This window comes from Lontra canadensis, unplaced genomic scaffold (assembly GCF_010015895.1).
Source record: "Lontra canadensis isolate GAN:19392208 unplaced genomic scaffold, GSC_riverotter_1.0 scaffold26, whole genome shotgun sequence".
Taxonomy (NCBI): domain Eukaryota; kingdom Metazoa; phylum Chordata; class Mammalia; order Carnivora; family Mustelidae; genus Lontra; species Lontra canadensis.
In genome coordinates, this window is record NW_022631020.1 from 3625590 (window position 1) to 3650770 (window position 25181).

The 25181-nt window shown below is 48.9% G+C and overlaps 1 protein-coding gene across 1 annotated transcript in view; it reads left to right on the forward strand.

Annotated features, from left to right (window-relative positions):
• The window catches only part of ABCC4 (ATP binding cassette subfamily C member 4), a 244285-nt gene that overhangs the window by 70851 nt on the left and 148253 nt on the right, over positions 1 to 25181 (forward strand). Inside the window, exons 5-11 of the mRNA XM_032864151.1 lie at positions 900 to 989; positions 2939 to 3102; positions 4216 to 4341; positions 5295 to 5544; positions 14626 to 14727; positions 19741 to 19830; positions 20969 to 21160. Of these exons, the coding sequence (XP_032720042.1) occupies positions 900 to 989; positions 2939 to 3102; positions 4216 to 4341; positions 5295 to 5544; positions 14626 to 14727; positions 19741 to 19830; positions 20969 to 21160 (1014 nt within the window). The remainder of the gene's footprint in view (positions 1 to 899; positions 990 to 2938; positions 3103 to 4215; positions 4342 to 5294; positions 5545 to 14625; positions 14728 to 19740; positions 19831 to 20968; positions 21161 to 25181) is intronic.

Here is a 25181-nt window from a genome sequence, read left to right on the forward strand (position 1 = left end):
GTTCAGTCTTCCTAAAGTTGAGTTTCTCACTCAAATGTAAAAAAAGACGTTTATTGTTCCATTTTGTTTTCCAGACACGAGTCGCTTTCATTCTACCTTTCCAGCCAGATTTCAGGTGTTCATGGTTTAACTGCTTCTATGTGTCCCTTCCCTGGCTCTGCGTGCTGTTCCTTCTGGCCACAGTGCTCTTCCCTTCTTCCCATAGGGTTTCTCCTGTTGATCATGCAGGGTCTGTCCTGCCCACAGTGCTACTCTGTGGAAACTGTCCCCAGCTCCCTGTGCTGCTATCCCACCTGTCCAGGTCCCACTTGAGTTACAGCTGCTTGTTCTTATCTTGTCCCATTTCTAAACGGGAAACAGCACTCCTCAGTCACCCGGTGTCCTGCTCCTGGTGGATGACAGGTGTCCCACTCCTAGGAACCCCGAGCTCCGTCTAGGTAGCGCCTGGAGTTATTTCCATTCACACAGGAAGCTTCAGACCCGGAGTGTTTGCATGACATCACACGCAGAAATAATGACTGATTCCAGATATAGTCCGTCCCCTAGCTTTTGTCCATAGACGGCCTCTCCACTCGTAGAATGTGGGTCAAAATACGTGAGTTGACTCCCGAGTATATATCTTTTTATACTTTCAGCGTGTCCAAATTCATCAAAAACCGGGGTGACAGGGTTGGCTTGTGCCTCCTCTTGCTCCCTTTGTTCCTGGTGGGATGCGGCTGCCGCCCCACGGAGGGGAGGAAGGCTGAACGCCGGTCCCCAGAGCCCTGCTCTCGCGGGACGCCTTGCTCTCCTGACATCATGCAAGGTCCCGTCAGAACACACTCCACTTTGCTCTTTTTCCAAGTGTGGCGTGATGTCCCTGAGGGAACGTACGTCTCCATTCCCTTCTTCTGTTTCAGGCGCTTCGCCTCAGTAACGTGGCCATGGGGAAGACGACCACCGGCCAGATCGTCAATCTGCTGTCCAACGACGTGAACAAGTTCGACCAGGTCAGCTGCCCCCCAGGAAGCCTTCTGCATTTCCACCCTCTTCCTTGGTTTAACTTCTTGGAATTTCAGGTGCCAGTTTTTGGTGTAGGCCAGACTTCTTTTGAGGACAGAAGATGAGGATACTTTTTTTTTTTTTAATTTTATTTTTTAATTTTAATTTTATAAATATTTATTTATTTATTTATTTAAAGATTTTATTTATTTGACAGAGAGAGAGATCACAAGTAGGCAGAGGGGGAAAGCAGGCTCCCTGCTGAGCAGAGATCCCGATGAGGGACTTGATCCCAGGACCCTGAGATCATGACCTGAGCCGAAGGCAGAGGCTTAACCCACTGAGCCACCCAGGTGCCCCTATTTTTAAAAGATTTTAGGTATTTATTAGAGAGAGAGAGAGAGAGAGGGAGAGAGAATGTGCACAAGTAGGCAGAGTGGGCCGCAGAGGAAGAGGGAGAAGCAGGCTCCTTGTTTCGTAGAGCCCGATGCAGGGGCCAATCCCAGGACCCTGGAACCGTGACCTGAACTGAAGGCAAACAGTTAACGCACGGAGGCCCCCAGGTGCCCTGAGATGAGGATACTTTCTATCCAATTCTCATTTCTTCTGTGTTCAACTCATAATAACATGTGTTGTCTGGTAGAGAAGAGTTTTGTTTTCGGAATGGGTTTATAGTGTACTTCAGTCATATATACGCAGACAGCAGTGTTCTTACCTAGCCTGGGGAAATGTCCCATAGTCCTTCAGGAGTGGCCCTTCTGAGCACACTTGGTTGGTGCTGCTGGCTGGATCCTTTCTCCTTCTCCCTATCATGACCTCTCTCCTCCATAGGATGACCTCCTGGTGGGCAGGGATTGTTCTGTGACTCCAAGAGTGCCCGCTACATAGAAAGTGCCCTCCCCACAAAAGATTTTATTTACTTATTTATTTTAGGGAGACTGCATGAGCGGGGGGAGAGGCAGAGTGAGAGGGAAAGAGAGAATCTCAAGCAGGCCCCTTCCTGAGTGCAGAGCCCGACGTGGGGCTCCATCTCTCATGCCCCTGAGATCATGACCTGAACCAAAATCAAGAGTCAGATGCTTAACCGCCTGACATACCCGCGTGCCCCGTTTTTTAAAAAAGATTTTATTTATTTATTTGAGAGAAAGAGCGAGCTTGTGAGAGAGAGCACAGAGCATGAGCAGGGGGGAGAAGCAGAGGGAGAGAGACAAGCAGACTCCATGCTGAGTGCAGAGCCCGAAGTGGGGCTTGATCCCACGACCCTGACATCATGACCTGAGCTGAAACCAAGAGTCAGACGCTCAACCAGCTGAGCCACCTAGGCGCCCCACAAAGACTTTGATTTAAAAAAAAAATGCTCAATGGGTAATCCCTAGGCATAAATGACCTATTCTTTTTTACCCCGCCATAGTCCATTTGTACTTACCTTGTGAATATACCGTACTATCCAGGGCAGTGTAGCTACTGGTCTGAGTTTTATTGCTCTACACCACTTCTAATTATTCATTCATCAAACATGAACTAAGGCTCCTTCTTAGTTTCAGGGATGAATAAGACTTAGTTTCCTCCCTGGAGAAGCCACAACCTATCAGGGAGGTAAATACTCAAGAGTATGGCAGGTTCCATAATACAGGCTTTTGTGAGGTACTGGGGAGCCCAGGGGAGGAAGTTTGGGGGAACCCTGAGCCCATGCAGGGGCAGATAGAATTGAGATCTTTCTTCCGACGCTGTGGTCTAGTCCGGTTCTCCTTGGATGTCCCTGAAGCCTACTCTGTGGTGTTCTGGAATAGCTTCATCTGGGTACTTGGATTTTTGCTCCAGTGAGTTTAAAGCCCCCCGTGATCATTTCTGTGTAGGTTCCTGTCTGTCCTCTCAGAGCAGATGGCTTCTGTACTGGGTCCTTCCTGGTTTTGTGTTCATGTCGTCCTAAGAACGCATTGCCTTTTTTTCTTTTAAGGTGACAATATTCTTGCACTTTCTGTGGGCAGGGCCACTGCAGGCGATCGCAGTGACTGCCTTGCTCTGGATGGAAATCGGAATATCCTGTCTTGCTGGGATCGCAGTCCTCATCATCCTTCTGCCCTTGCAAAGCTGCATCGGGAAGTTGTTTTCATCATTCCGGTAAGAGAAACACTGGTTTAAAAAACAGGGCATGTGTGTTTGTTCATATCCATGGCTTGCCCTGTGCTTCCGATCACAAACAAAATGGCTTCTCTGATCTCTTCTTTCTGTTGATTGCATGCCGTGCAGGCTTCGCCTGGGGAAGGTTCCAGCCTTCAGCGGAGGGCCAATCTTGAAGCCGGAAGGGCAAAGGCATCCGCTGTCTCCTCCTGGCTAGCTTTTCAGGCACTGTCCCTCCTAAGTACTGTCTTCCGGCAGAATTTATATACCATGACATTATTTAAACATGTATTAAATATGAGTACAATTTAAACGTCTTTTCAAGACCTGGGTCTGGCCGTGTCCGTTTTTGTGATGCTTGTTTTCAGGTGTGCAGGCATGTGTCTTGTTTTTAATTCAATGTGTCCATTAAATTACAAGCTCCCCAGAGGCCAGGTCCACCCTGATTTGTGTCTGTCAATGTCCCATAGTCCTAGCAGAGTATGTGGTAGAGAAGGTGATGGTCCCAGAGGGTTAGAAGTAGGTCACTGTCAAGGTGGTCAGGTGCGCGATGATAACGCCATGTGAAACGCGGACAGTTCTCTCTGCTGTGTCTCTGCTCGTGGTGTTTTCTCAGTGGGGAATTGGCTTGGCTCTCTTTGCCAGGGAGAAATGTTCTGTGTGCTTGGGGTCCCGTTGCGGCGCTCCTGGAACTCAGAAGCTTCTCTCGTTCTCTCCTTTGCCCAGTAGAATTGACAGCCCCTTTCTTCTCTGCACCTGGCACTTTGTTCCCACTTTTTACACTGCAGCCAATGGTATTATTGTTCGATCCTGGGGCCTTTCTGCCTCCCCTACCCAACCGTGACCTCCTTGAGCTGACAGTTTGTATCTGACTCTCTTTCCTGTGCCTTCCTTAGCCCCTACTGCAAATTCTCCAAGTTACTTCTTGAATTGGAATGGACTTTGTGGACTTCCTCATTGAAGTCTTTCTCCATCTGTGTTTTCAGTAGGAGCTACCTGAGTTGTCTGAGCAAAGGCGTTGTAGGGCATCGTTGGCTCCCTGGTTCTCGGGCTGTGGCCGCTGCTGATAAGGGAAGTGGCGCTGTGGCTCACCTCTCATGTCTGTCCCCTTAGGAGTAAGACCGCAGCCTTCACAGACGTCAGGATCAGGACCATGAATGAGGTTATAACTGGCATAAGAATAATAAAAATGTATGCTTGGGAGAAGTCATTTGCAGACCTTATCACCCATTTGAGACGGTAAGTTTCTGTGTCTGTCGGAGCCTGTTTTTGTACTTTCTGTCTCCTGCCTCCACATTTGAGGGGTCTTCGGGTGTTTAACCTTTAGAATGTGAACTCCCAATGCCGTCCACCCCGCCTTGCGCCATAAACCACATTAACCTGCCTTTCCATTTACTGTCTTAAAGGAAGGAGAGTGCCTGTGCTGCTTCTACTACAAAAATGAAATTCCAGATGTTTCTTAAGTCTCTAAATCCCAAATGAGCAATGCTGGTAGCATTTGCAAGTATGACATTTACATGGAAGCTATAGTTTATGTTAATGTAGCACAAGTGGGAAGTTTGTACAGACTGGGCCAGACTGTATACATCAGTGTTATTAATGCGAAACAGAGAAACAGAGCCATGGAAATACTGTTACGCCTTGTTTTGCTTTAGGTCTGTGGAATTGTTTTTAGTCTTTGATGTCAATATTTGGGGAGTTTGACCCTTCCGCGCACGGTATGTCTGTGTCAGCACATGTCTCTGCCATCTACTTTGTACCTCTGTCTCCCTCTGCTTTGGACGCACTCTCCTGTCTCATGCACATATCTTTGGGTTGCTTATTCTCTTCTCCTCTGAGTTCCTAAGTTCCTAAAGGAGACAGACTACGTGTCTGTCTGCCGTCAGCAAGAAGCCCGGCACAGGACAGGCACGGACGCGCGCTTGTTGACCGAATGTTCATACCTGGTCCGACTGACCCAGGATATTAACATACGACATGAAGCCTCTGTTTATTCAGATGAGCCATGCAGTGATGACTGTGTGGTCCTTGTGTTGGGGTTGGCCCCAGGCCGTGTGCTGTAGGATTATTTCCATAACTTGAGGAACGGTTTGTCTTAATCCCGGTCCCCTCCCTGGAAAGGGGCCACGTGCAAAAGGCACTTGAGTCCGCGACTTGGATGTTGATGCTTCCTTGTAAACTCTCTTTTCCAGGAAGGAAATTTCCAAGATTCTGAGCAGTTCCTACCTCAGAGGAATGAATTTGGCGTCATTTTTCGTTGCAAGCAAAATCATCATTTTCGTGACTTTCACCACCTATGTGCTCCTTGGCAACGTGATCACAGCGAGCCATGTGTTCGTGGCGGTGTCGCTGTATGGCGCTGTGCGGCTGACCGTCACCCTCTTCTTCCCCGCGGCCATTGAGAAGGTGTCCGAGGCGGTCATCAGCATCCAAAGAATCAAGGTCTGGTGACAACCTTTTTATCTACTTATTTTTTCAAATTGTTTTAAAGACTTTTATTATTCATTTGAGAGAGAGAGTGAGAGAGCATAAGTTGGGGGGAGGGGCAGAGGGAGAAGCAGGATGCCCACCGAGCAGGGAGCCCGACGCGGGGCTCCATCTCAGGACCCTGGGATCATGACCAGAGCCGAAGGCAGACGCTTAATGGACCGAGCCATCCAGATGCCCCAACAAACAACCTTTTCAAGTCATAAATGGATTTAAGCAGAAGGCCTGCTTTGAATTTGGTGTCATCGTGTTGCAGTTAGGTGAAATTTAACTGTCTCACCGACGAAGCCAGCAGTCATTCCAGAATGTGGCCTGTATTCCCCTCCCTGTCGTCCCCGGTGGCGTGCACCACAGATAACGAATTTGCTGCTCATGTGCGGGCGGCAGGAGAAACAGCGCCAGACCGGGCTCGGGGGGCACAGGGGGTAACAGCAGAGTGAGGGAAACGTCTGAAGCAGGAGGAAATGCACAAGCAGATTTCATCCCTTGGGCCGTCTCCAGTGACTGGGTGGCGGCTGGTGGCAGTCTGGGGAGGGGCTGGAAGAGGAGTCCTTTCTGGGCAGAGGAGGAGAGAGCTTGCAGAAGGGCCCTGCTCCTTGGGAAGGGGGATGGCCTCTGCTGCACGTACTTCTTCCTGGTGAAAGGTGGGTTCCTTCCTCTGCAGATGCCCAGCGCATGGTTTCTGAGAATGCCTGTGGATCTCCTTTCACTTTCTGCCTGTCTCAGCCCGTTTCTGGGAAGGTCTTCCAAATTTGTCCCCCCCCCCCCCCCGCCCCATACCCACTATCTCCTTTTCCAAATTAGCTGTCCCTTCATGGCTCAGGGCAGATAACGTACATCACTAAGATGTGGCCCCACACATGGTAGGTGCTCAGTGTTTGTGCAGAGGTCGAAGATGAAGATAAATTAGCTCTGTGAGTACCTGGGCTTTACAAATAAATCTGGTTTTCCTGTTCCTCCACAGTGCTGGCTCTGTCGTAATACATCTCTAGTGAAGTTTGATGGCTCTGGGCTTGATTTCCTTTCCTCCCCTCCCCTCCCCTCCCCTTTTTAAAAATAGTTTTGTCATAAAAGCTGAGATTTTCTTCTGATGAAGTTTCCTTCCTATAAAAAAATATTACCCAGGAGAGAGATCAGTCTTACGGGGTCCATTCTGGTCCCTAAGTTTCCCATTCTTTCCGACAGGGGTTTCCAGCAACTTTTGAGTGGTGACCCATGCATTTCAATAAAACTTCTTTATTTTATTAAAGATTTAAAAAAAAATTTATTTATTCGGGACAGGGAGAAGCAGACACCCCTCTGAGCAGGGAGCCTGTTGCAGGACACGATCTCAGGACCCTGGCATCATGACCTGAGCCCAAAGGCAGATGCTTAACCACCTGAGCCCCCCAGGTGCCCCTCAAGAACATTTCTTTTATGTAACTTTTGCATCCTGAAAGAGCACGAACATAACTTTGGCCGCAGTGATGTTCTAAGCGTACGTCAAACTTCTCCAGACGCCTGCTGTGAGTGGGCTGGTGCCTGCTGCGGCCGGGGCCCCCGAGCTCCTTTCCTCCAGACCGCAGTGCTTGGCCTCCCCGCTGGATGGGTAAGGAGGGCCTCCTGCAGGAGGTGAGCCAGTGGGCACTCGGGGAGTTTCCCCAGACCCTGCTTTCTTACACGTCTGTCCGCACGTTGCCTACAGTTGCCTTCCCAGTGCCTTCTGGCATGTGGAGTATTTCCTTCCATGTGGTTTTCTTCAAGTCTCATTCTGAAGAGGCCCCCAGCGGTTCCTGCAGAATCCAGATTGTAAACTCTGCGTTTAAGGCTCTACTGGCTGCATTCTGTTTCCTGGTGCCCAACCCTCCCCTCTGGTGGTGGCGGTTGGGGGCGGTGCTTGTGTGTTGGTGATAGGCCACATTCATGTGCATGGGGGGGGTCTTTGCCCCCACCCCTGCACTGTTCATCCCTGTGGGTTGCCTTTTCTTATGTTGATTTAGGGAAATACCCACACGACCTCCTCTAGCACTTCTGTTCATGCTGATCTCAGGCTTCCCTATTTATGTACAGGGCCGGTGCCCCCACTGCTCAGTAGCAGGTCAAGTGGGTGATGCTGTCCCCAGGACTATACGAAGGCCCCAGACAGCAGATCGTATCTGATCGTCCTTGTGCATAGTTCATGGCCCGTGCTGGGCCCGTCATGGACGTCAGATAAATACTGCAATGACTGAAGCAGCAGTTACAGGGGAGGACTGGGACCAGCAGAGGTGTAAGGGGACCCAGACTGTACTGGAAGCCAGAGAAACGCAGTGAGGAAGTGGACTGGAGTGGGCATTCCTGGGACAGCGAGCCTCGGAAGGGGTCTTTACCTAGAGCGTGCATAGATCTGCGTCTCCCCTGTTCTGTGTGTGCACCTGTGGACTTGATGGATCTGAGTGGGACACAGTCAATGTAGCTGGCCCAGCTCCTGGGCTGGGCTCTTGGGCCTTGCAGATGGAAACACCAGTCTTACTTGGTCAGTAGCATTAGTTTGGCCATTGTGAAATAAAGGAAGATTAAAACCATGTGGCTTTAAATTTTTTTTTTTTAAGATTTATTTATTTATTTACTTGACAGACAGAGAGCACAAGTAGGCAGAGAGGCAGAGAAAGACGGGGGCGGGGGGGAAGCAGGCTCCCCGCTGAGCAGAGAGCCCAATGCGGGGCTCAATCCCGGGATTCTGGGATCATGACCTGAGCCGAAGGCAGAGGCTTTAACCCACTGAGCCACCCAGGAGCCCCAAAACCATGTGGCTTTAAAGTGCATCTTGAGTCAGAAGGCAGTCTGCAGACAGAATTCCCTCCTCTTTGGAGGTCAGTCTTTTCTTTCCTCTTAAGGACTTCAGCTGATTGAGCGAGGCCCACCCACCACGATGGAGAGTAATTTGCTTTATTTAAAAGTTAGTCTCATCTGAAAAAGTACTTTCACGTAACATCCAGATGTGTTTGTGCAAATGTCTGGGGACTCTGGCTTAGCCAAGTTGACACAGAAAATTGACTGCCACAACCCGCCGGATCTCCCCAGATGTGACTCTGGGGTCACTTACTGTGTGTCTGGAAGCCATCTGTTTGTGGAGGTCGCCTCCTCAGTGAACTCTAGACTTCTAAGGAGCGGCTGTCGGGCCGTGTTCGTCTTTGCGCACCTCACGGATGGCGCATGCTCCGAAAACGCGCCACTGTGGGAAGTGTGCAGCCCTGCCATGGCTCTGACATTCTGCGGATATCCAGCAACTGAGTGTGGCTTTCGTGGAAAGCGCTAACTTTCATTCTCTGATGGATCTTGTGGTGCATAAAATAGTGTAGCACAAAAGGGAACTTGCAGAAGGTTTTCAGGGAGTTGGGGTCAAATATATGGGGAGGAGTTTTGATCGCTTTTCCGCCACAATGCAGCTGAGCTGTGTCTGAGGCTTAAAATTCCTTCCCGTGTAGACATGTCCGGTAATGTTAAAGTCACGACCTGCGGGGAATTTGGGCATCTGTGCTGTCGAAGCAAATGTTCCTCCCGAGAACTTTGAATTTCCTTCGGGGTGATTTTGTGGAGGGGCTTTGTGTCCTGCTCAAAGGAAGCATCTTCGACTTGGGCAGGAGACCTAAATCTTCCCTCCTGTGCATAGAGTTTCTGGCGGGAGGGTAGTAGGCCTGGGGAATTACGGTTTGTTTGGCAGGAGTAGTTTTCAGTAAAGGGTGAGACCAGTGGCCGAGAAGGAGTGGTGGGAAGGGGTTGGTTAGCGTGGGAAACTGCTTCAGGGCGGCATTGATGGAATTCTCAAAGCATCTCATTTTCTTTTAGATCTCAGACTCCTTTTCAGCCTGTGTGGTTTCTGTAACCCCTTAGGAAATTTAGATCTCGAGTGCATCAGAATCACCGGGAGTGTTGATTAAACTAAATTAGCGCGTGTTGGAGACTCTGATTCCCCGGGTCACGTGGAGCCCATAGTATCTGTGTCTTAGGCAAGCGTGCTTGTGCGTCTGAAAATATGCCACGTGCGGGGACTACTGCCCCAGCCGTGGAGAAAAGCACACAAGGCAGGATGTGCTAATAAGCCAATATGAAAGATGTCAGGGTCACGTCATGGAAAGACTAAAGTCAATTGGGAGGAGAAACTAACACCGGTCTTGGTTTATGCCGGACCTTTTGGGGGGCACATTTGGAATTCATCGAGTTACTCCACAGAATAACTGAGCACCTGCCCTAGGCCTGGGGCTGTGCCAGCTGCATATATTCGATGATGGTGCACAGAGGTCCTTCCTGCTTGGAATTTATGTATCATCAAGTGGAGGCTCATAGGTACGCAAACGATGACCCTCACTGTTCACGTGTGTTTTGTGTCATCCGTCCTTGAAAGGGAAAGTCGGAGGTGCTCTGCAGACAGGCTGCTGTAATTTTGGAGGTTAGCTTCCTGGGAAGGCTGAAGGAGTGACCTGGAGAGTTACCTGTGTTGGAGGTTAGCAGGGGTGGGGGAGGAGCAGAGGGTAGGGGTAGGTTGGAGGGTGAAGGTTTGCATTTTTGGGGAGTGGTGGTTAGGTGGCAAGATCTCCTAAAGAGGGCTTGGCACACCAGAAAGGAGATCCGTGTGTCTGAGGAAGCAAAGTGTCCGAGGCTGCAGAACAGAGTGCCGGGGGCCTGAGCCAGGGCAACAGCAGCCTCCAGGCACCATGAAGCTCACTCCGGCTGCAGCCTGGGGACTGGAGCAGAGGACGTGGGGGTGGGGACCCAGGGCAGAGCCGGAAGGTGCTTCAAGAGGCTAATGCCGTCCAGGAGGGAGTGACATGGTTTGGATTGGGCTGCCGTAGACGGGGCCTGATGGGAGAGCCCTCCAGGAACACGTCTTGACTTTGGGTACCTGACAGAGGTAACAGGCGCCAAACAGAATGAATGGATCCGGTGTTCACTCTTTTTCCTTTCCCTGCCTGTCACTTAGATGTATTAATGTGCAGGGAGAGGTATCCATGGCAGCAGGAGAGGAAGCAAAGGTGTGCGGAGTCTGTTAACCGGGGGGGTCAGGACTGGGCGAGGTCTGACTCGTGGGGTCAGAAGCTATAAGGGCACATGGGAGCTCTGACTCTGTCTCTGACAGCCCGGACTCGGTGGGCTGGGCCGCCCACCCAGCACGGTTCCCAGGACGATCGCATTTGGCAGTTGCAGGAGCTAAATCCAGTAGACTTTTGCCCCTTCAAGCTGGCACTATGGTCCACAGCCATGGGGGAAGGCTTCAGGTGGGCTGTGTCGTCTTTTCCACCCACACTTTTCCATTTCCTTTTTCCCACACACCAAAAATGAGGGATTTATTATGAGGTTAGAGGCCCAAGAAGTTCCTTCTATTTTTCTCTTAGTGACATTGAACGGGTCCAGTAGGATTATAAAAGATCTTGTCTTCACTTCAAAGCACTGGGAGTCTCGACGATGTCTACATCCAGTAAAGTGTGTCTCGGAGATGATATTGTTCATAAAGCTGCTTAGGCTTTCTGCCTACCAGCCACTCCGAAGTCAATCTTTCTGGCTTGAGTTCTGACGTCTGACACTTTCCCGCATGACCTGTTCCGGATATGGACTTCATGGCTGTTAATGGCAATTTAAAGTCAGCGTTCTCATCAGCCTGAGTCCTGGAGAAAAATCTGCCCAGTGCAGCTGGCCCCTGTACAAGGCGTTCATGTGTTGAATGGAGTCTCGTTTAACCGCTGGGAAACTGTGACTTCTTTCTCCACTCAGACCTATTATTTCTGGACAGATGCTCAATAGATTTACTTTCTCAATGTGTGCGTAGTTTTTCTTCTCTTGAAGGTGGGAGGAGGATTGCTATTCTAATATGCACCTGCTGGATATTGAATTTTATACCTTGGTAATATGTTTATGCTATAAAATTGGAATTCTCTTCTGTCTTGACAAGATTTATAGTATCTATAACCTTCTGCTTGTTGCCTTGTTAACTCATGCGCGTAAGACTGTAGCAATGTAGTTAGCGGTTAGACCCACTGGAACCGGTCACATGGTCTGTTTGTACCTCAGGGGTTGTCTATTGATATGCTGACCTTTTGTGAGGCTCAGTATTAATGTTGGAGCTGGGGCTCTTTGTAAGTGCATGGATGGCATCGTCTTCTCCGTCGCCATGACTTGATATCCCCTCTGGGCACTCAGAAGTAGGGTGGGCAGTGCCATCTGCGGCCATTGTGAGCCTGAGACAGGCTGAGAAGGCTGGGGTGGTTTAGTACTCGAGGGTGTCAAGGTTGAGGCCACTCGGGGAGTGCTGACTTAGGTGCTCATGGGTCGCTAAAGGGTTTTAAGCCTGGTGGGCCTCCTCAGTGTTTCAGTGGGATCAGCAGGGGGTGGGGTTTGGGATAAGTTTGGCGCAGTTGGGGCTGCTGGGGAAGGAACTGGGAGGTACAGGGGGGCAGCCAAAAACTGTGTCCGTATCGTAAATAATTGCTGGTGAGATTCCAAAGTAACATTGTTTGAAGAGGAGTGAAGAATTGGGAGAGAGCGGAACTATGGCACAACAGGCAAGCGTCGCTCCCTGGTTGACGAAGGCAAAGGCGGTGGGGAGAGAGAGTTTGGGTCAGGCTGGTTTTAAAGCCTGCAAGGGGGAGCCCTCATCCATCATCTGTCTGTTCCGCTGCCCTGCTCAGCACAGGCGTGGGGCAGGTAGCCAGGTTCCCAGTGAGCCCGGACCCCGGACAAGTGGGGAATGAGCAAGCACACCCTGCCTCGTGCTGGCTGGCTCTTCGAGAAATGTGTGGGAGTGTGTTTTCCTGCACCAGAGAGACTTGGCATGGTCAGCTTTACTGGTTCTCGCCAAGTAGAATGTGGTACCCGATGTGTAGCTTTGTGACTGGTAAACAAGATTTTAATGACTTCAAGCATGTTGACGATTTTTGGAGGAGCAGGTGACTTATGTGCTATTTCCCTAAAATGATTTCACGGGCTTACCCCAGCTGCTTCCCACATAGGTTAGGGTTAGGTTTGCCCCGTGGGTCCTAGAGTACTCTTGCGTAAGCTGCGTACACAGGGTACGTGATTTTTCTCTTTTGCACAGATCTTCCTACGGTTGTGTGTCAGTTTCCTAGGTCTCTTGGGACAAAGTTTCTAGAAACTGGGTGGATCAGAGCAACAGAAATTTGTGGTTTCACGGTTCTGGAGGCCAGAAGCCTGAAATCCAGCTGTCCTCAGGGTTACCATCCCTCTGAAACCTACAAGGGAGAAGCCTTCCTCGTGTTCTCCGGCTTCCAGTGGTTGTGGGCAGACCTTGATGTTCCTCCGATTGCTGTCCCGTCACTCTGATCTCTGTCTTCATCAGACAGCTGATGCTTTCTGCCTGTGTGTCTCTGCATCTTCTTCTTTAAGATTTTATTTTTAAAAATTTATTTATTTGACATAGAGAGATCACAAGTAGGCAGAGCGGTGGGCAGAGAGGAAAGGGGAAGGAGACTCCCTGCTGAGCAGAGAGCCCGATGTGGGGCTCGGTCCCAGGACCCTGAGATCATGACCTAAGCCACAGAGAGAGGCTTTAACCCACTGAGCCACGCAGGCGCCCCTTTAAGATTTTATTTTTAAGTAATCTCTGTACCCAACGTGGGGCTCACCTTCACAGCCCCGAGATCAAGAGCTGCACACTTCACCGACTGAGCCCGCCGGGTGCCCCTCTTTGTCTTCTTCTAAGGACACCAGTCGCACTGGATTTAGAACTCCCTCTAAAGTTCTGCTCCACCACGACCGCACCTTAGTCACATCTGCAATGACCCCATTTCTTTCTTTCTTTTTTTTTTTTTTTTAAAGATTTTATTTATTTGACAGAGATCACAAGTAGGCAGAGAGGCAGGCAGAGAGAGAGGGGGAAGCAGGCTCCCTGCTGAGCAGAGAGCCCGATGTGGGGCTCGATCCCAGGACCCTGAGACCATGACCTGAGCCGAAGGCAGAGGCTTAACCCACTGAGCCACCCAGCTCCCCCCCCCTCAACCCCCCCACCTCCGCCCAGGGCTTCATTTAATTCAGTCGGATTGCAGCCTTGAGCTGCAAACTTGTGGGGAAAAGGGAAGGGAGTGGAAGATGTGGCTGTTTCTGCTGTCCAGGGTATTTACTAAGGAGAAGAGTTGAGGGATAATGAGAAATGCTTATAAAATATTTTTTTTTTAATAAGAGGTAGAAACTTGTTAGGAGCTTTTCTCTCTTTCTCTCTCTCTTTTTTTTAAAAGAATGATGATGGGGGCAGGGCACCTGGGTGGCTCAGTTGGTTAAGCGTCTGCCTTCAGCTCAGGTCATGATCTTGGGGTCCTGGGATTGAGCCCCAAATCAGGCTCCCTGCTCAATGGGGAGTCTACTTCTTCCTCTTCCTCCCCCTCCCTGCACATCCATACATGCTCTCTGTCTCAAATTAAAAAAATAAAAATAAAGAATGATGACAAAGGATAGTTAATGACAAATGATACACCGATTAGACACGTACAGGGAGAACATGAGCCTAAGTGCCCAGGAAAAGGTCACCGCAAATAAATGGGCAGAGCCCTGTTTTTCATCCAGAGTCTCTGCCACTGGTCTCGTGTACCCAGCCTGTCCTTTGGGGCCAACCCGATTCCTGAAGGTGGTGGGGTGCGATGCTGGCCTTCATCTTTGTGTTCCCAGCCTCTGGCGTGGTGCTTGGCACATGGTGGGATTAGGTCAATATTTATGGAATCATTTTCTACCAGCTCCCCTGTTTATTGTTGGTAACACAGAAGTAAAACAAACGTGTCCAGGTTCTAAATGTGTTCACTGTTTGGAGCTGTATTTTCTTTTCAGGGAAGGTTCAGGACCCTTGTTGGGAGGGTTATGAAGATAACTTTGTGAACTCTTTATTTCTGTATATGTGTTCTATTATACAATTACCTGATGTATACTGTGTCGTGATTGCTGTCAAGCCTTCAGATACAGTTGGTGAAGGCGTAGACGGGCTGTGTAGAATGCTCCACGGCAGATTCCCAGGGAAGCACTTACTCTCGTGTGTGTCTCATTCCCGCAGCTCAGCCCGCCTTTTTCCTTCTTCTGCAGAACTTTCTGTTGCTTGACGAGATCTCACAGCGCACCCCTCAGCGGCCATCAGATGGTAAAACCATAGTGCACGTGCAGGACGTCACTGCCTTTTGGGATAAGGTACGTATCACCCCTCATGAGATCATAGCTGCTGTAGGACGACTGGTCACGTGGATGTGAATTTTGAGATTTTTCTCCCACCGTATAAAATGTGACCGGCTGCATTTGCTTGAAAGTGTGCTATAAAAATGCTCAAAATCAGGAATAAGGTTTGCAACTGATAAAGTATAAAATCAGTTAAAGGCATTTGATGTGTCGTTCCCTATCTTTAAGAGAACTTTCCACGTATTACCACATTTTTTCGGAATGAGTACGTAAGTTGGCGATGTTCGAATGTACGGGATTGAACAGAAGAATGACACAGTACACGTCGATTAACTAAGATACATATTCTTATGGAGGAGAGATTTGGGGGAATCGATGTATGTTTTTTACGTTGATGTCGTTGCTGTGGGGTAGGGTGATGGCTCCCCTGTGCTCAGCTTCTGGAAGTTTTCCAGCTGCTTTGGTGGCAGCCAAGGTCAGGGAGGAGGCAGCAGGTGGGACTAGGCAATGCAATGATTCCCAGCTTAAGGGTTTCGCTCTGGGGCAAGCTGACAGATAGAATAGGTGAGGTCATGAGGGTTTTCTGACACTTGGCTTTTTTTTATGACATTTAGGCAAATGAGAAAAACAGGAGAGACTGTGCTCACCTTCTCAGCCTTGCAGGCCCAGTGCACCCTCTCTTGTCCACAGCTGAACCACTTTCCTGGCCTGCTTCTGTGGTCTTCTACGTGCATTCTCCCGTCAGAGTCTGGGTTAGTCAGGAAAACAGAGCTCACACCATGAGAAAGGGAGTTCATCACCTAAGCAGAGAAAGAACAAAGGAGCAAAGGGGCAAAGGGTGGTGTGTGAGGCAACCCAGAGATGAGCAAAGGCGGGAGGGAAGCCAGGAGGAGGTGGCCTCTGCCAGAGGGTCACCCATCTGAAGCAGAGCTCAGGAGCCTGGCAGCCAGCAGGAGTGGGGACTGTGGTGGGTGGGCCTGCTCTGTGGGCCCTGCAGAGGGGACGCAGCAGGTGGGGGGCTGTGGGTGCCAGCCTCCTGTGTCTCCAAATGCAGAGAGCCACGTCACGCACTGTCGCACGTGGACGCTCACACCAGGTATTACCTCAGTGGACCGTTTTCTCACTGGTGTGGCAGATTCCCTCCTGCCGGAGAGTTCTCCTCGTGATACATCGTGAGCCCTTCTAGAAAGCACCGCTGAAGTTCCCATCTGCGAATGCCCCTGAGTTAGAAAGCACTGAGGTCGTGACCACCTCCCATGGGAGGTGACCCGTCACCAAACTGCTTCTGTGCCAAACCCTGCAGCTCTGTTAAGTGAGCAGTTCTGTTCGCTTCTCTAGTACTTACGAACGTGTTCTTGACTTTTTTTCTGCGGCTTGTCTTGTAGCAGTGGACACCCCATTCTGGTGTCTTGGCCGCATCCGTGCAAGGATCGTGCCTCATGCTGGGAGTGATGAGGGCCTGTATGATTAGGCCACAGAGGTGGGAGCCTTGGGTCGGGGAGGGGCACAGACCTTGGGGGTTTGGGAGGGAAGCTGAGGCCAAAGGTTGCGCTCGCTGGGCTGGGCAGCAGAAGGGCGTGGACGTTCTGAGCAGCTGCGCCAGACAGCCGGGTGGGTAACTGAGCAAAGTCTCACCCGCGGGGGTTCATTCATGAGACGAATGCACTTGGTTTCAGTCTGTCAGCTTTGAAGTGCTTGGTCTGGTGGGAACCTCCAAGCTGCCACGGGGCAGGGGTGATTCATCTGTGTGGCTCACGGCTGCCTCCCCAGGGCCCAGCAGGTGACTGGCACCGTGAGAGGGCATCGCATAGTGGTGACAGAGCGCCCCTCAACTGTCAGATGCTGCCCCCTGCTGGTCACGCTCAAGCAGCGCCCGATCCTGAAGCTCCCTAGGGAAGCGAATCCTGTCCAGCCCGGCAAGAAATTCTGGGGTCCAGGGAGCAGGAAGCTGGCGTGGGCATGTGACTGCTGGTTTGTAGTCGTAACTGGAGTCAAATGTAGCAAAATAGGAACTAGTTATGAGACATGAGGAAAGGAGTGGAGAAGCTTAAAACAAATGTTTCTACGTATGGACATCAGCTTCTTAATAGTTTTAGAATTCTTACAGACTCTGAGGCTGGTTTTCCTTTGGCGATGGAGTGTAATTATCTCTGTTTTAGCCTGTACCCATTTTGTAATCCGTTCAGTTCTTTCCGGAGAAGTTTTTTTCATTTTGAAAATGATCCAGACCTTTCGCTTCTCCTGCTGTGCTTTTAGTCTCTCGGGCATTTTCGTAATTGCATGTAGCCACCCAGGAAGTGGGGAGGGGTCCTGAAGGTCAGGCCCGGAACGTTCCAGTCTGCACGTGTCTGTGGGAAGGTTAGCTCCGCTGCCCAATCTCCACTGCTTTCGCTTATCCATGGGTTGGATTCTTCCTACCCCCGTCCTGGGTTGTTGAACTTGCCAGGATTTTTCTGAGGAGCAGCTTCTGCCCTTTGTTTTTGAAGAATCCTTTTCTAGAATGCCAGAGGTGGCGTTGCCTTGGATCAGCTCTCAGTCAGTTTCCTGTGCTAAGGGAGGCCGTTTCCTCACCTATGTCTGCAGAACACTAGCCCTTTACTAGCGGTCTTCCGAAAGGGCTTGGGATCGCGCACTAGATCCCCAGCCATAGGGCTGTGCCTAGTCAGGATCTTATGGGATCTCATCCCACAGAAGGATCTCATGGGAAGGTAGGTGGGGATCATAACAGGATGAGCAAAGCCCCCAGTCAGAATTATCCCCAAATAGTAGCTCCTTTTTAAATTTCACCTTAAGCAGTTCCTATCAATCTTCTTCTGGGTTTGGACAAACATTCTCATAGTTGGCGACTACGACTGAGGTCTTTAGTCTCAATTAGAACTGTCCTTCTTCGTAACCTTGACCTTTTGCTTCAAAGATAGATAATTCCAAGTATTGCTTGAAAAGGAAACATCCTCATTTCAGTTTTTACCATGCTCTGCTAAGCTCCCTTATTCAATACACCCTTCACTCAGCAAGTGATTTTCTAATATTTGGAAGTTCTCTATGGAGGTGAATCTAATTTGACCCCTTAAAGAACAGATTGAATTGCAGAACTGTAAAACTGAACTTTTTTTTTTTTTTTTAACACGGCACTTAGACTTTTCTTAACCCAATGTCTCTTTAACTTAGATTTTTTTTAAAAAAGATTTTTATTTATTTGAGAGAGAAGGAGAAGCAGATGCCCTGCTGAGCAGGGAGGCCGATGTGGGGCTCCATCCCAGGACCCTGACATCGTGACGTGAGCTGAAAGCAGACGCTTCACTGACTAAGCCACGCAGGCGCCCCTTTATCTTAGAATGTATAGAATGTTCAGGAATACAACTTCTGATCAGCATGATCTTTGCTTTATCCTTTTTCCTTGTGTTGGGTTCTGTGCTGTCGTGCACACCTCCTCATGTCCTTAACAGGAGAAGTGCTCTGCTGTCCCTGTTTAGGACAGGTAATAAAGACATGCCACATTTAGAAAACTCGGACTTTATCACTGTGGCCCACAGTCCCATTCTCATTTGCCCGTTGTTTTTGTTGGTGTTAAATTTGAGCTGTGATTACAACCTTGGCCACCATTGACAGGAGTCTTTTTGCCCAGAGTGACCTTATAATGTAAAGTGCCTTCTTGGCTTCTGTGAGCATTACTGAGATTCCTTCGTTATCGAACGAGGACGGGGAGGTTATTGGAGCTTTCCAATTACTTACCAGCCAAGGGCCCCCGGTATGCCATGTACTTATGCTGCCACCTTGTGGGGGCTAATGGAATAGAAGATTAAAACCAAGGGTCATAATGTAAAATTTTTAAAAACTGCCCATACTAAATACACATCAAAACCACCATGAGATACCAACTCACACTGGTCAGAATGGCTCACATTAACAATTCAGGAAACAATAGATGTTGGTGAGGATGGGGGGAAAGGGGAACCTTCTCACACTGCCTTCGGGAATGCAAGCTGGTGTAGCCACTTTGGAAAGCAGTGGGGGTTCCTCAAGAAGTTAAAAATAGAGCTGTCTTATGACCCAGCAATTGCACTAGTAGGTGTTTATCTAAAGGATACAAACACAGTGCTTCGAAGGGACACGTGCACCCCAATGTTTATAGCAGCAATGTCCACAGTAGCCAAACTATGGAAAGAGCCCAGATGTCCCTCAACAGATGAATGGATAAAGAAGATGTGAGCTATATATACACACATACTTATATACACACAACACACGCACACAATGGAATATTATTAGCCATCAAAAAGACTGAAACCTTGCCATTTGCAACAACGTAGATGGAGCTAGAGAGGGTATTATGCTAAGCAAAATAAGTCAGAGAAAAACAATTATGTGATTTCACTCATTTGTGGAATTTAAGTAACAAAACAGATGAACATAGGGGAAGGGAAGAAAAAAAGATAAAAGATACAAACAGGGAAGCAAAGCATAAGACACTCTTAACTATAGGAAACTGAGGGCTGCTGGAGCGGATGTGGGTGGGGGATGGGGCAACTGGGTGATGGGCATTAAGGAGGGCATGTGATGAGACGAGCACTGGGTGTTATATTCAGCTGGTAAATCACTGATCTCTTCCTCTGACACTAATAATACACTGTATGTAAACGAAATTGAATTTAAATAAAATATAAAAATTGTGACCAAAAACCCCCTCCTCTACTGAATGTTCTGTTAGTTATTTTCTTTTCATGTTACCATGTACTAAGAAATTTTCATGTCGAGAGGGTGCCTTGTCATACCTACCATTTAAATTCTGTGGGTGTCGAGAACTGGGTTCATACCCAAATCTGATAAGAGAACAGGTCTTCAAAAGACAGCTAAACTCCAGAGAAAGAGTTGAGTGAAAAGGACTCCTGGGACACAGAATCTTCAGATAGGAAAGATAGAGATGTGGGTTATGTTCACATATCAGTGGCTATGATTTTATTTTCTTCTTGAGGTGATTTGTGTTACTTTATTGAAATGAGCATCTTTTTTTAAAACTTCATTCCGTAGACATCAGAAACGCCAACCCTACAAGACCTTTCCTTTACTGTGAGACCGGGGGAATTGTTAGCAGTGATCGGACCTGTGGGAGCAGGAAAGGTAAGTTATAATGCCTTGTGTCAGCTCACTGCCACGCCACATCCCATATTAAATTCTTGAGGTTGGGCCTTGTGTCACACAGTTTTGAATTGGGTCTATCTAGAATGTGTTTCTCAAAAGGGGTTCCATGGAGCCTTAGCTTTGCAAGAAGGTTACACAGCCAAATCAAGCTGCTCAGTGTGTGTGTTGTGTTTTTACTGGTGCCTCAAGTCACACAGTCTAGAAATGCTTGTCTGGAGGTTGGATATCTCAGTGAAGCAGATGCTTGATGTGACTGCTATTTGAGATAGAACAGCCAAGAAAATGGGACTTTTGTTAGAGCAGGACCTGTAGGAAACCTGGAGGTTGTAAAGGCCCTTCTGGAAAGCTTTAAACATTTCCTTAGATGACTCCCCCTCGTCACATCACTGCACAGGTGGTAATTGTGTTGCCGTGTGCATGGCGCTGTGCTGGGAGCAAAAGATACACATGTAAGAAGGCTCAGACTTATTTGCCCTCTAGAAGCAACAAGGTCCTGGGGCAAGACAAATGCGCAAAGGATTTTTTCCGTTCAGCGTTCGGAGCATTCTGATAGTAGTAGGCACAGACATACCACGTCCGCGTGTTGTGAAAGACTTAAAGGAAGTGTGCATGCCGCACTTAGCCTCATGCATCGGAAACAAAAATAGGGGAAGTTAAGTGTAGAATATATGAATGACGGGGCAATTATTTCAGATGGATTTTCTCTCTGCCAGCCTGACTCACTTCAGAGTTTCTGCTGCGTGGGATAGAGGGTTTACACATAGCCTTCCAGGAGTGTCTTTTCAAGTAAAGGAGGCCTGGGTGCAGGGCCCCCTCCGTGCTTACAAAGCCCATATCGGACTTACACAGTGCAGAGCACGCCAGCCTTCTCTTAGAATGGCCAACATTCTCAGTCCTCGAGTAGCCCCTTTCATCTGGGGGAGATGCAACTGGGCAGAGCAGGCTGATACTCACTTTTGTGGGTTTTGAAATTTTTGATTGAACCTTCCAGGGCTGTCCCGTATTGTATTGAAAGGGAAAGACCTCTGAGGGGTCTCAAAGGCCCAGGGCCGGGGCAGGCTGGGGATGGCGGTGGCCAGCTCTGTGCCGGGCGCCACTCGTTTGCCGTCTGTTTCAGTCGTCGCTGTTGAGCACCGTCCTTGGCGAGCTGCCCCGGAGCCGGGGGCTGGTCAGCGTGCATGGAAGGATCGCCTACGTTTCTCAGCAGCCCTGGGTGTTTTCGGGAACTGTGAGGAGTAACATTTTATTTGGGAAGAAATATGAGAAGGAACGATATGAGAAAGTGATAAAGGCCTGCGCTTTGAGAAAGGTAAGGAACTCTGCTGTTACTTGCCCCTGGAGTGTCAAATCATAATAGTGTTGGTGTAAACAACAAGGCTTAGTTCTTTTTTTATGTTTGGAAGATCTCTGGACGTCATTTAATGCTTAAACCTGGTCTTGTGGGCAAATGGCCGTATTCCTCTGCACACGTACACTCCTGTTTTAATCCTGACGTGATGACGACATTCACTGGGTGCTTTTTTTTTGGTTATGTGAAGTTTTACCCCCCCTTTTTTAAAAAGATTTTATTTATTTGACAGAGATCACAAGTAGGCAGAGAGGCAGGCAGAGAGAGAGGGGGAAGCAGGCTCCCTGCTGAGCAGAGAGCCCGATGTGGGGCTCGATCCCAGGACCCTGGGATTGTGACCCGAGCGGAAGGCAGAGGCTTTAACCCACTGAGCCACCCAGGCGCCCCTTTATTCCCTTTATTAAAAAAAAAGTATTTATTTATTTAGAGAGTGTGAGTGAGGGGAGGGGTAGAGGAAGAGGGAGAATCTCAAGCAGACCCCATGTTGAGCGCAGAGCCCGACATGAGGCTTGATCCTGTGACCCTGAGATCACGTCCTGAGCCGAAATCAAGAGCCAGTCTCTTAGCCAACGGAGCCACGCAGGTGCCCGAGTTTTACTCACTTTCAACTTTTTAAAGGGACTGTTAAAAAAATTTGCAAAGGCAGAGTCGTGTAATGACCCGTTGTGTACCATCCCCCAGCTTTAGCCATGCTCTGCTGGGGGTGGGGGGTGTCTGTCCTCCCTGGCGCCCCTGCTCTCTTGCCAGCCCCACCAACACCCCAAATTCTGATGCAGAACCTAGACCTCACCTAGTTCATCTGCACTTAGTTCCTTTGTTCTCTAAATGGTGAGAACTCCTTTGAAAAGAAACCATGTTATCGTCCTTGAAAAATGGCCCCAATTCCGTAATGCCGTCAGCGTTCTGGTCAAGTTTCCATTTCGCTAATTACCTCGTGAGGGGATCTTGTCAGCTGTTGGTCTGAATCGGACTCCATGTAAGGTCTGTGCTTTGCACTTGGTTGATCCATCTCCTGGGTCCCTTTCGGTCCATAGGTCTCCTCTCTGCTTGATTTTTCACGTGTGATTTATTATTTAAAGAAAAGGAAATGCTTTAAAATTTCTTTGGAATACTACGTCCTTTCACAAGGGGAGAGATTGCAGAAATGACATTGTTTTGCAGAAAATGACAAGATGAATTGTTTAATTGTGTTTGGGATTTCGGTCAAATGGATGAATGAATGCGGAAAACGAACTTATCTGATAGGAGAATATAATTTAGCAAAAAAAAAAAAAAAGGGAAAAAACCCACATACTGATAAATACTGTGTGACTCCCTTTGGGTCATAAAATTCAGTGGATAATAGCGTTAAAGGGCTCACCCCGGGGTCTGTTCAATGCGGTCTGGACATCCGACTGTTCTTTTATGCTGGGTGGAAAAGGCTGGGACAGACTTTTCAAGGGAGGGCATTGAAGGCTCCAAGCCAGCCTTGTGAGGAAATAGTAATTTTGCTTGAACAGTGGCTTGAACATCCTAGATTTTATCAGATGAGTAACATTTTATGATGTGGACAAAACATAATTGCTTGTTTAATGGGCTTCTGTTTCCTTCCCCTGGGTCATTGTTAATGAGAGATGGTGTGTCTTCAGGAATGACATCAACTTAGCAGCGATGGGCTGGGTTTTTGTCAAAATGTCAAATGCCGCGAAGGAAGAGAGAGAGCAAATGTAAAACAGTAGTAATAATCCCCATGTTTTCCGAGTCTGTGTACTGATCATTTTTCTGCCTGTCCCCCCCCCCCCGCATGTGCACACATGTGCACACACAGGTGTGAGTTTTTGGTCTTTTACTGGGACCTTTGATGGCACCATCCTCATTTTGTAGTTGCTGAAACTGAGGCTTGGAGAGATGAAACAAGTCACCTAAACCTTCGCAGCTCAGGTTCGGTTTTGGCCTGCCCTAGATTCTGTGCTTTTCCACGGGGCCACGATGCCTCCCAGCTGAGCACGTTTGTAAGGAAGAGCTTTTAGCATTGGGTAATGGAGGTGGAGACCAGCGTGGCACTGGTGAGAAGCTAGATGCCAGAGACCGAGGCAGGTGGGCGATGGCAAGCCATCAGGAGTCCTGCTCCAGGACAGTGTTGCGCGTGCAGAAACACGGGAGGGATTTGGCAGTTACAGTTCAGAACTGGGTGGCACAATCCATTAAGTGTCTGCCTTCAGCTCAGGTCATGATCTCAGGGTCCTGGGATCAAGCCCCATGTCGGGCTCCCTCCTCAGTGGGGAGCCTCCTTCTCCCTGTCTTCCCCACTTATGCTCGTGTGCACGCGCGCTTGCTCTCTCTCTCTCTCTCTCTCTCTCTCGGTCCCTCTGTCTCTCTCTCAAATAAATAAATAAATCTAAAAAAAAAAAAAATCCAGAGCTTGTTTCGAGGACCTTCAGTTTGAGCATTGAACAGGCATTCACACAGAGTAGCAACAATTATTCTAAAAAGGGGAAGAAGTCCTGAGGCAGACCACATTATCAACTCATTGTGGAGTTTGCTGTTGTACCACGAGCAGGGGTCTTGTCAATGCAGAGGCTGCCAGGAGTGAGTGGCCAAAGAGGCCAGCGTGTGGTTCCCGTACCTGTGTGTCGTCCACTTGGGAAGGGTCCAACCCTAATTGGGGACCAGTAGCCGAGGTTTTCCTTCTCATGCTCACACCTCTGCCTTTCCCATTTGTAAGCCATCTGGGAACCCTGGTCTGCCTCATGGCCCTTTGAATGTGGGTGGTTGTGTGTGTCCAGGAGGAAGGATTTTTTTTTTTGTAAAGAGTTTATTTATAGGAGAGAGTATGAGAGGGGGAGGGCCAGTCCAGGGAGAAGCATGACCTGAGCCAAAGGCAGTCGCTTAACCAACTGAGCCGCCCAGGCGTCCCAGGAGGAAGAATTTCTAAGAGTAAATGGTAAGTACTGACAGTCTATATGGCCAGTAACATTCAGACAGATACACGTGTCCCCAAATCATGAAGAGCATTTTCACATACAACAGAAAGCTAAACCTTTGCCTCCCAACACTGAGCCAGTTGCAAATGATGTTTGACATTGACCCCTAACCTGACAAGATAGATTATATTCGATTGCCTAAGAGGCTAGGGGGGCATTCCTGAAAAGAGGTGAATTAAATTTATTTGTAGCCTGAATAGATGTCACTTTTAAAATAATGAATAGATTATATGTATGTGATTTTTTTTTTTTTAAAGATTTTGTTGATTTGAGAGCAAGAGGGAAAGAGAGACAGCACGAGCAGCAGAGGCAGAGGGCGAAGCAGGCTACCCACTGAGCAGTGAGCCCAGCACGGGGCTCAATTCCAGGACCCTGGGATCATGACCCGAGCCAAAGGCAGATGTGCAACTAACGGAGCCACCCAGGCGTCCTTGTGATTTTTTTTTTTTTTTTTAATGTTAGAAAAAAAAACTGGGTAATTGAAGGAGGTGGAATGTAGTGTATACAATAAACAGCACTCAGGCATTTTCTCTTGACCTTCATCAAGTTCAGCTTTCAATGCTCAGAACACTTAGGCCAGTGGTGGGCTGTTTCTTCTCCCAGATTTGAACGTCTCTGCAGAAAAGCAGATGTTGGGATGGGTGGCTGCTGTTCAGGGTTTTCTGCAGGGACTGATGCTTTTGCCAAAACCACGCAGGACAACTGGACCCGTGTGTGGGCTGTGTTCTGGGGCGCTGTGGATGGGCACACACACTGGTGGGAAGGGGGTCCTACAGGGCAGGTTTGTGTTCAGCTGCTGCGTGGTGTGGGAACGTGGAGTCTGGGCCTCTTGTTCTCCTTCCCTCCTCGGCAGAAAAGGAGGCCCAGGGCGCGGATGTCATTGAGAGTGGAGTCCTGTCCCCGGCGTTGTCACTGTGGACACATCCCGTTACCTGCCTGCTTGCTGCCTACTGCAAATGCGGACATTGGGTCAGAAGATTTCCAAGAGGTTTTGCTGCTGTCCTGAAATGTCCTCTGTG